This window comes from Triticum urartu, chromosome 3 (genome assembly GCF_003073215.2).
Source record: "Triticum urartu cultivar G1812 chromosome 3, Tu2.1, whole genome shotgun sequence".
NCBI classification, from domain to species: Eukaryota; Viridiplantae; Streptophyta; class Magnoliopsida; order Poales; family Poaceae; genus Triticum; species Triticum urartu.
The window spans coordinates 471,502,022-471,513,080 of NC_053024.1; the positions used below are offsets into that span (position 1 = coordinate 471,502,022).

At 54.6% G+C, this 11,059-nt stretch overlaps 1 protein-coding gene across 1 annotated transcript; it reads right to left on the bottom strand.

Moving 5' to 3' along the window:
• Nucleotides 1–8: 8 nt before the first annotated feature.
• LOC125548501 (IAA-amino acid hydrolase ILR1-like 2) lies at nt 9–1,834 on the bottom strand. Its single transcript, XM_048712086.1, has 2 exons — nt 1,163–1,834; nt 9–957 (listed from the first exon to the last, which is right to left on the bottom strand). The coding sequence occupies exons 1-2, from the start codon at nt 1,817–1,819 to the stop codon at nt 742–744; spliced, it is 873 nt and encodes a 290-aa protein (XP_048568043.1). The 5' UTR covers nt 1,820–1,834; the 3' UTR covers nt 9–741.
• Nucleotides 1,835–11,059: the final 9,225 nt, after the last annotated feature.

Genomic DNA, 11,059 nt, shown 5'->3' on the forward strand with positions numbered 1-11,059 from the left:
CTACAAGCTAATTAATGAAGTCCTTTATGACACTACTATTATGTTACTTTACACTATGAAGGTAGTAATTTAGACTAATGTCATATGCATGACACTAGTATAAGTTACTCCTGGCCAAGTCAAGATCATTGCAATATATCCCGTTGGTCGAGCTAACACTGCCCGAAGCAGGAAAAGAAACAAAGCTTCTTGTGGCCCTCCTCGACCCACAGACTCCCTCGACGCCAGCCCGTGGGTCACTGCAAAGGTTGAAAGAGACGTCTGACGTGTCCCAATGAAAATGCTACGTGACGGTCTACCAAGTGTGCTCCGTCAAAGTTTATAATCAGCGGTGCAGTGCAGGCCGACTGCTCGAGGATGGTCCACGATAAATGATTACAAAATCATCCCGTCCATTACCATTGGGAATTCAAAAGGGCTGCTCGATGAGACAAAAGCGGATCTTGACACTAGATCATCTTTTGTTTCTTTGTCGAAAAGAGGCCGTCTCGTTGCTCGAAAGAAACAAAACCGGTGAGATGGAGAGGACGAGGGGGCCTTTGAAATGAGAGCGAGTGATCTTGCCCGAGCCTGGAACAGAAATATCTGAGGAATCCGCCCGGAAAAGGACGGCGCAACAAACTAATGGTGCTGCCGCTAACTGTTTCTGAATAGAGCCGCGCATGGCCCATCGTGCGAAATCTGTTGAGCGGCCGAGTCCAACGCTAGCTGATTAATGGTTTCGAATGAGGCAGTTGGCAGCTAGAGAATCGAGCTGACTGCTCCATGGTGAGTTGGTGACAGTTTGTTCATGGTAGTCAAGCAGCAGGAGGAGGAGGGAGGGGCAGTGACCTGCAGGTCGTTGCGGTGCTCGTGGAGGATCCTGGCGGCGCCCAGCAGCATCGCCGTGTGCGCGTCGTGGCCGCAGGCGTGCATCTTCCCGCCCACCTTGCTCCGGTGCTCCCACTCCACTTCCTCCTGAAACGGATCAAACATAGCCAGGGGTTTCACTCGGTGCGGGAATGCCCGACTTGTTTGTTGCTCTGATGCACTGTGAGTGTAAACTGAAGCGCCGCATGTTTCGGAATCCAGAAGCACGCCGAGGGGCAAGGAAACGTGGCAAGAGCATGGGCGCGAAAAGTCCTGTGGCCTCGGCAGCAGGGACCGCGCGGCACGTACGCACCTGCAGCGGGAGCGCGTCCATGTCGGCGCGCAGCGCGACGAAGGGCGGGCGCCCGGTGCCAACGGCCGCCACGACGCCGGTGCCGGCGACCGGGTGCTCGTACCGCACGCCCATGCCGTCCAGCTCCCTCCTCACCAGCCTGCTCGTCTCGTGCTCCTCGAACGCCAGCTCGGGCCGCTCGTGGATGGCCCTCCTCACGCCGGCCATCCACGCCGCGAACTCGGGCCGCTTCGCCCGACTCAGCACGTCGGCGCCGCCCGCCTCCGAGCCCGAGGCACGGCACCACAGCGCGGCGACTACGGCCAGCAGCACGGCGCGCGCGTGGACGCCCATCGGACGGCGGCGCGGCGTGGCGATCGGTCGAGGACGAACAAAGCCGAGGCCGGCGGCTTGCGTTGCGGGTGGGTGTGGAGGCCGAGCGCGCGTGTGGTGCGCATATATACGCGTGCGCGACCGCGACGTATATCGTTTTTGTATGGCCCTGTTTCTTTCTTCCTTTCTTCGCCGGGTGCTGCCGTGAAGCGGACGGTAGTTGTGCGCGCCTATCTTGCGCACGGGGCAAACGTGCCTGAGGGCGACGTGCCGGCGCGCCGCGGCGGCGAAATCGACACATGTGTGAGGGAAGCCATGGATGGACGGAGCATCGCCATCCACCATGGGCGTCGTCGGAGGCTCGGGAGCTTGACGAAATGACGACGAGATCGTTCGTGCGAGCTCGGCCACGGCCGGCCGTCGTCGGTCGTGGACTCGTGGCGGGACACGGCCCAACCAAATTGAATGTCTCCCTTGTGACTTGTGAGTGACTGGCTAACCACTATAGCCCAGCTCAATACGATCGAAACGCGCGGATATGCTCACTCCACATCCTCCGCGTGACCTCGTGGCCAAGCTGGCGACTGTGAAGTTTGACGAACCGGCTTCAAGCAGCGATCGTCATGGTCGATCGTGCCTGGTAAACTTCGCCGGCACTTGCAACGAAGTTGACATGTCCGGGTTCCCATGGGGCCTCAACAAGCTGGTGCGAAAAGACGCTTCAATCTGCGAGAGAGGAAACCACAGCTATCCTGAATTATTGAGACGATGATGCCTACTGCCAAGAAATCACAGTACAACAGATAGTACAGATTAGATTAGACCAGACCTAGTCTGACCCGGGTACACTAAGAAACAGCATCAGTAACAAGACCACAATAGTGGCAGGCTGCCAGGGCTGGTCACGTTTATCTCGTTGCCCGTACCAGATGTGAAGGCTCGCAGCGAAAATGCAGCGCCATGACATCACAACCGTGCGCAGTGCGGCTGTCCAGTCCAGGGCATTCACGGAAGATGTCGCGAGCACCATGGCGTCCACCGCAGTAAGGCCAACTCCAACCGTGCGACTTCAAACGGACGTCCGGTTTGGCTGGATTTTATCTCTTTGTGGCAGCAATGGGTTCGCCCATGTCCGCGTCTGTCTCTTGGGTCATAGTTTTGTTCAACACGCGGCCGCACCCAAATCATGTCCGGGGTGAACGTGGTTAAAAAAACAGAAAAACTTAAGTAAAATGCCTAAAAAAATAAATAAACGCAGTTAAAAAAACTTAAGATATAATTTAGGGGTCACGGCCACAAAACGGCCCAGTTTCACGGTTCACTTAAACGGCCCAGTGCCATAATTTACATAAAAACAAAATAAAAAAACGCCACCCGCGCGCTCCTGCCGTGGCCGTCGCCGTCTTCAGTGGCCGCCGGTGTCGTCGTCGTCGCTGACGAGGTCGACGTAGTCCGGCGGCGTCCACAGGTGGGCCGGCGATCCGTGGTGCAGGGGGCGACGTGGTGGAAAGTGGCAGGTGCCTGCACCACATCCTCCCGCAGCGAGGCGTCCCGCTCCGGTGACCGCGGCGGCGTGGGGCACCAGTCCACTCCCCCATGGCGGCCGCCATCTCCGGAGCCGTGCACGACCAGCTCCAGTGCTGGCCCATCAGGCCCGGGTGGAACGCGGCTACCGGCGGCTCCTCCATCACCTCCTCCTTCGCCACCATCTCCAGCTCGGGGATGGCGACGTCGCCGACCGCAGAGAGGGCCGTCATCTCCTCGAGGCCCTCCCATTGGCGCTCATCGTGCGTGCGCATGGAGTCCTTCATGACACGCGCCATGAGACGGGCCTCCTCCTCCGCTGTGATGCGAGGAGGTGGAGGTGGCGACGGAGACGGGGAAGGCAACAGCGTGGGCGTGAGGCCGCGCACCTCCCGACATGGCCACCGCGGCCCCGACACCGTGCCGGCGAAGTAGGACGCGCGCCGCATGTCGTGCTTGTCCTGGAGCCACGTGTACCCAGAGCACGGAGTCGGAGGGCGTTCCTCTGGTCGTAGTAGAGGCCGTCGGGGAGGAGGCGGCGGCGGCGCTCGATCTCATCGCGCTGCGCACGGCCGCTCATCGGCACTGGCGGGATCGGGACCCGGTCCACGGAGAGGTGCCAGCTGTTGGGGAGGTGCACGTCGCTCCACGGGACCGGCGTCCTCGTCTCCCAGTACCGCCAGCACACGTCCACGGCCAGGTACCGTCGGTCACGCTCGCCGGCGGCCCTAGGGGCGATGGTGAAGGGGGCAGGCGCGGGGGCTCGACTCGAGGCGCGCGGTGGTGATGCGGGCTCCTCCTTCATGGAGCCGCGTCGGCGTCCCGAGGAGGAGTCGGCCTAGCGGTCATGCTTCCCCTTGTGGCCATAGTTCCATAGCCCCATGGCTACGGCCGGCCGGCGAGTTTGAGGACGGGGAGCGGCTAGGGTTTGTGGAGTGTCGGGTTTCGAGGCGGCAGAGAGGGGCCGGAGTGGGAAGTGTGGACGGCGACTGGTCCACGGCTTCCCATTTGAAGAAGTACGACGACCGTTCGCTGGGCGGATGACAGGTGGGGCCACCTGCGCGTGCGCATTGATGTTGGCGGGTGGGAGGTAGGCGGCCGCCTACCATGCGGCCCCGACGCGGACAGGCGCGCGTCCGTTCGCTGTCCGCCGCGACCCAAACTCAGCGCAAGTTTGCGTTTTAAATGGGTCGGCGCAGACACAAAACAAACCAGATGGGTCCGGACCGTCACGCGCTGGGCCGCCTCGTTTGTCCCTTTTACGTCAAAAGGACGGGGCCAGACGGAATGGGGTCGCGCGGTGGAGTTGACCTAACTCGCCGACATTTTCACCAGGTGACGAAGCTATGTATCTAGGGTAGGGTCATAGGCCTGACCTAGACACCCTTCCCTAGGACGACATCTTAAAACCAGAAGCATTCAAGGGATAGCATCATCCACTCGACTACAAGTCGTTCCACTCGGAAGATTTAAGGTCACTCGACCGCAACAATTATCACTCGACGGACAGAAGACCTAAAGTCACTCTGCACGACAACAGTCGGACGTTTACTTCATAGACTTAATAGACATTTATGTCACTTAATTACTAGCGTTACCAGTAACGCCCCTTTCTTAATGTACCTTAAACCCTTTGTAACGTGGGCTGGCTGGGGTCCTGGCGCACTCTATATAAGCCACCCCCCTCCACTGGCACAAGGGTTGGCACCCCCTATAAACACACACTCACATAATCCAGTCGACTGCCTCCGGGCACCGAGACGTAGGGCTATTACTTCCTCCGTAAAGGGCCTGAACTCGTAAAACTCGTGTGTACAACTTCGCCATAGCTAGGATCTTGCCTCCTCATACCTACCCCCATTCTACTATCAGTCTTAGATCCACGACAGTTGGCGCCCACTGTGGGGCAGGTGTCTTAGCGACTTTCTGGTGGAGTTGCAATTTTTCTGATTTTCATCATCATGGTTTCCATCGGCGGACTGGTTGAGGGCCGCGAGATCCATCTCGGCGCGCTCGTGTTCATCGCCGACGATTCCGCCTGGCTCCTAGAAGCTCCACTCGACATTGATGCGCTCCCCGTCCGCGGGGCGACACACTTTCGTGCGTGCGTCCGCGGCGTCCTTCTCTGGCAACCGTCAACCCAGTATCGGTCGGTTCCTATGGTGTCCTCATCCCCCGCCACTCGCCGACACAAGTGTTTCAGTCGGTCACGGCTCCAGCGGTGGGTGAGGCACGCGGTGGCCCGCCAGTCGGCCACCTCACATGTCATGGCAATCGAGCCCGACGAAACTCTCTACGCCCTGTTCGACTGGCTCCGTTGAGCCCGCATCCGAATGTGACAGCAGCGATCCCGCGACAGAAGTCTTGATGGTCGACGGACCACCTAGTCCTCCTGGCTTCCCCCGCAACAACGGTGGCGATGGCGGCGGCGACCCGTCGCGCGTCCACGAGGAGTACCGCCCCGAGCCCCTTTCTTCGCAGCGGAGGGAAGAGCTTCGCCGCCGCAACATGGATGCACTTCACACTCCTATCGTTGGAGAAACCACTGAGGCCCGGGCCTTGGAGGAAGCGCGCCTGGCCAACTTGGCTGAGCGCACTCGACTGGAGAACCTGCAGCATGCACTTGACGAGCGTGCTCGGCAGCGGATCCCTGAATCCAGTCGACGGCAGCTTTTTCCGCTTCAAACTCAGGTATACCGCACTTCGATCCAAAATCTCATAGCCGCAGCCCGAATAGCAGAGTCGATCCAGTCTTCCCAGTCGAAGGCAGGCAGGGGTTTGATGCAGATCCGGGCCTTGCTTCGAGCAGCTGGAGAACAGAATACTGCAGTATCTCAGTCGCGGAATAGGATTCATAGCAGGTCTGTGATGGCGGACACAGTCCAGTCGGCTCACAGCCCAAGATCGCCTCCGCGGCGTGAAGGACGTGGGCGCCGACAGGATCAGTACAGAAAACGCGAGCAGTATGATCACCGACTCGACCATGATGACCGTCGTCGAGTGCCCACGCCTCCTTAGAGGAGTGGGTCATACGTGCCTCGGCGGCAGGATGACAGGCGCCCCCACAGCGGCGAGCGAAGGGTACCAGTCGACCCAAGGGAGCCAAACTTTGATGCGAGATCTATTCTCGTTCAAGGTCTGGTCGACAGGAACAAAGCGCATAGAGAAGGTCATGACAGAGATTATCCGACTGGCAGCAGAGTGCACGTTTCCGGTCCCGAGTGTTTCAGCAGAGCCATCAGGGCCGCAGTGATTCCTCCCAACTTCAGGTTGGCGACTGGAGTCAGCAAGTTCACCGGTGAGTCTAAACCTGACACTTGTCTTGAAGATTACCGAGTGGTTGTGCAAACTGGTGGTGACAATGATGAAGTGGCAATGAAGCACCTCCCTCTCATGTTGGAAGGCTCAGCCAGGGCGTGGCTGAATCAGTTGGCACTTGGGAGCATATACAGTTGGGAAGAACTCGCCAGAGTGTTTGTTAGAACTTTTGAGGGTACTTGCAAGCGACCGACAGGGTTGACAGAATTGCAGTGTTGTGTACAAAAACCGAATGAAACCTTGAGAGACTATATCCAAAGATGGATCACGTTACACCATACAGTGGAGAATGTGTGAGATCACCAAGCAATCTGTGCCTTCAAAGAAGGCGTCAAGTACCGGGAGTTGAATCTGAAATTCGGTCGGACGGGAGATATGACTCTGACTCGGATGATGGAGATTGCCACCAAATACGCTAACGACAAAGAGGAAGATCGACTCCGGAGTGGCAAGCACAAAACAGTCGCCCAGGATACTCGTGGAGGTACTTCCAATCGGAAATAGAAGCGTAAGGCCGAGCCAGTTGCTCCTGGTGAGGCCTTAGTTGTGGCTCAAGGAAAGTTCAAGGGGAAGCCCAAAGGGCCCTAGAACCCCAAGAAAGTGAAAGATCAAGACGAAAATGATGTGTTGGATTTGCCATGTCACATTCACACCAAGAAAGATGAAGAGGGTAATTTGATTTATCCCAAGCACACCACTCGGCAATGTCGACTCCTGATCCAGCAATTCCGAGAGAAGCAACCCAAGGAGAAGGAAAAGGAGTCGGACAAGGATGAGGACAAAGAATAGGATGATGATGGTTTTCCCAACGTCAACTCCACTCTGATGATTTTTGCTGATGTTGAGAGCAAAAGTCGATTGAAAGTTATCAACAGAGAAGTGAACATGGTTGCTCCGGCAACACCAAGTTATTTGAAGTAGTCCCAGACTGCCATCACATTCGACCAGTCTGACCATCCAGCACATATAGCCACCCCTGGGAGGCAAGCGTTGATGGTCGACCCGGTTGTTGAAGGCACTCGACTGACTAAGTGCTGATGGATGGTGGTAGTGGCCTGAATATCCTTTATGCCGATACCTTGAAGGGAATGGGGATTCCGATGTCCAAGCTCAACGAAAGTAATATGAGTTTCCATGGCGTTATACCCGGCAAGAAGGTTGAATCACTCGACCAGATCGCCCTTGATGTGGTTTTCGGTGATTCCAAGAATTACCGCAAAGAAAAGTTGATGTTTGAAGTAGTGGATTTCAAGAGTGCTTATCATGCCATTTTGGGTAGGCATGCCTGTGCACGTTTCATGTCTCGACCATGTTATGTGTACCTCAAATTGAAAATGCCTGGTCCCAGAGGAGTGATCACTATCACTGGCAATCGGCAGAAAGCAGAAGAGTGCTTCTAGAAGGGCTCAAAAATTGCTGATGCACAAATGGCGACAGTCGAAATGCAAGAATACCAGAAAAATGCAGATCCGAGTGATTTGCTGCGCTCCAAGAAGCCTGCCACTCCGGTGAAACCAAGCCGATTCATATTCACCCGACCGATCCTAATGCTGCTCCTACTCATATTTCAACTTCACTCGACAGCAAATAGGAAGAAGCGCTCATCCAGTTCCTCCGTGAGAACTGGGACATCTTTGTATGGAAACCTTCCAACATGCCAGGTGTACCCAGGGGACTGGCTGAGCATCGTTTGCGAGTCGATCCGAAAGTAAAATCAGTCAAAGAACATATCCGACGGTCCGCCGTACAGAAGAGAAAAGCAATTGGTGAGGAAGTGGCTCGGCTCCTGGCAGCTGAGTTCATCCGTGAGATTTACCACTCCAAGTGGCTCGCCAATGTTGTTATGGTCCCCAAGAAGGACGACTCACTTCGCATGTGCATTGACTTCAAGCATATCAATTGGGCCTACCTGAAAGATCATTTTCCTCTCCCTCGCATCGACCAAATTGTCGACTCGACTGCGGGGTGTGAGCGTTTGTCTTTCCTAGATGCCTATTTTGGGTACCATCAGATCCTACTGTATGGACCCGATGAGATAAAAACAGCTTTCATCACTCCATTCAGATGCTTTTGTTATGTCACCATACCATTCGGTCTCAAGAACGCTGGGCCACATTCATGAGGATGATTCAGAAGTGTGTGCTCACTCAAATCAGTCGGAATGTGGAAGCATACATGGATGACATTGTGGTCAAGTCGCGTAAAGGTTCCGACCTGCTGACTGACCTTGCTGAAACCTTTGCCAACCTGAGAAGATATGATATCAAGCTTAACCCATCAAAGTGTACTTTCGGAGTTCCTGGCGGAAAGTTACTCGGCTTCCTCGTTTCCGAACGAGGGATCGAACGCGAACCCAGAGAAAGTTGGTGCCATACTCCGGATGAAGCGCCCTTGCGCGTGCATGATGTCCAGAAGCTTACTGGTTGTTTGGCCGCCTTGAGTCGATTCATTTCTCGCCTCGGTGAAAAGGCATTGCCTCTTTACCGACTGATGAAGAAATCTGACAAGTTCGAGTGGACTCCTGAAGCTGATGCAGCGTTTGCAGATCTCAAAGCCCTGCTTTCCACCCAGCCGGTGCTTGCTGCCCCAATCAGCAAAGAGCCTTTACTGCTTTACATTGCAGCCACTGGACAAGTTGTCAGTACAGTACTCACGGTCGAGCGGGAAGAAGAAGGAAAAGCCTATAAAGTTCAGCGCCCAGTATACTATGTTTCTGAAGTTTTAACTCCATCCAAGCAAAGATATCCACATTATCAGAAGCTTGTTTATGGGATTTACATGACCACGAAGAAGGTTGCACATTATTTCTCTGATCACTCCATTACAGTCGTCAGCGACGCACCATTGTCAGAAATTCTGAACAACAGAGATGCAACTGGTCGAGTGGCAAATGGGCGATTGAACTCCTTCCCTTAGATATCAAGTTTGAGGCAAAGAAAGCTATCAAGTCCCAGGCAATAGCGGATTTCCTCGCCGAGTGGATCGAACAGCAACTGCCGACTCAGATTCACTCGGACCACTGGACCATGTTCTTTGATGGATCCAAGATGCTGAATGGTTCTGGCCTGGGGTGGTAATTGGTGTCCCCCCGCGAGGTGACAAGCTCCACTATGTCTCCAAATTCATTTTCAATTCCTCAACAACGAAGCTGAATATGATGCAGTTTTGTATGGTTTTGCGTATGACATTTCACTCGGCGTTCCACCGCCTCAATGGTCTATGGCGACTCAGATTTGGTGGTGAATCAAGTGATGAAGGATGGGATGTCAGAAGCTAGCTTATGACCTGGATACTGCAAGTGTGGTGAGAAAGTTAGAGAAGAATTTGAGGGTTTAGAACTCCATCATATACCCGGACTGAATCAATGCAACGGATTGATTTGGCGAGATAGGTTCAAAGAGGGAAGCCATTCCTAGTAGTGTTTTTGGAGCATATTCCATACACCTTCGGTCCAGGAAGATCTTTCACTGAAGAGCCCCCGCAACCAAAGAGCAGCATTGATCCGACTGAAGTCGAAGTCCGGCCGTGGTCGACTTGATCATGGAGGTTTTGGTCATCACTCCGACTGGACAGTGCCGTACATTGCGTACATCTTCAGGAAGGTACTCCAGAGGGACGAAGAAGAGGCCCGACAGATCGTCCGCGATCCAAAGCTTTTACTGTGTCAGTGTTAAGAGAAAGTGGTAACTGGAGTCAGCCAGAAATGCATAACACCAGAGGAAGGTCGAGTGATCCTCAACGTCATCCACTCGGGGACCTCTGGTCACCAATGGCGTCTCTCGGACCATTGTGGCCAAAGCATACCGAGCAGGATTTTATGGCCACGGCAAATGAGATGGCACAAGAAATAGTTCGACAAAATGTGAAAGGTGCAGTTTTACTCAACATGTCTCACAAGCCCGCGTCAGCCCTGAAGACCATCCCACCTCGTCTGGCCCTTCACTGTTGGGCTTGGACATGGTGGGACCTCTAGAAACGGTAGGAGCGTTTCACTCATGCTTCGTGGGCAGTCGACAAATTCAACCAATGGATTGAAGCCAAACCTATCAAAAAGTCTTTGAAAGCCAGCACTGCCGGTCAAGTTTCAATTAAGAGAGTTAACATTCAGATATGTGTGTTCGCACAGCATCATCACTGACAATGGCTCGAACTTCGATTCGGATGAGTTCAGAGCCTTCTGTGCTTCCCAAGGCACTCGAGTCGACTATGCCTCAGTCGCCCATCCCCAGTCGAATGGACAAGCTGAAAGAGCAAACAGGTTGATCCTCAAAGGACTGAAACCCCGATTGATGCGTGATCTCAAGCATGCGGCAGGCGCCTGGGTCGATGAACTTCCGTCAGTACTTTGGGGTTTGAGGACGACTCCGAATCGGTCGACTGGTCGAACTCCATTCTTCTTGGTTTATGGAGCTGACGTTGTGCTTCTGAGTGACTTGCTTCACAATGCACCCAGAGTCGAGCTCTTCTCACAAGATGAAGCAGAACAGGCTCGCCAAGACGCAGTTGATCTCCTAGAAGAGGAAAGAGAGATGGCTCTGATCCGATCGACCATTTATCAGCAAGACCTGCGTCAATTCCATGCCAGAAACATGAGGGGTCGAGCATTTCAGGAAGGAGATTTGGTTCTTCGAGTGGATCAACAGAAGCCACATAAGCTCGCCCCTACTTGGGAAGGTCCTTTTATCATCACCAGAGTTCTCCACAATGGAGTGTACCACCTCTACAACGTCGAGCATAAGAAAG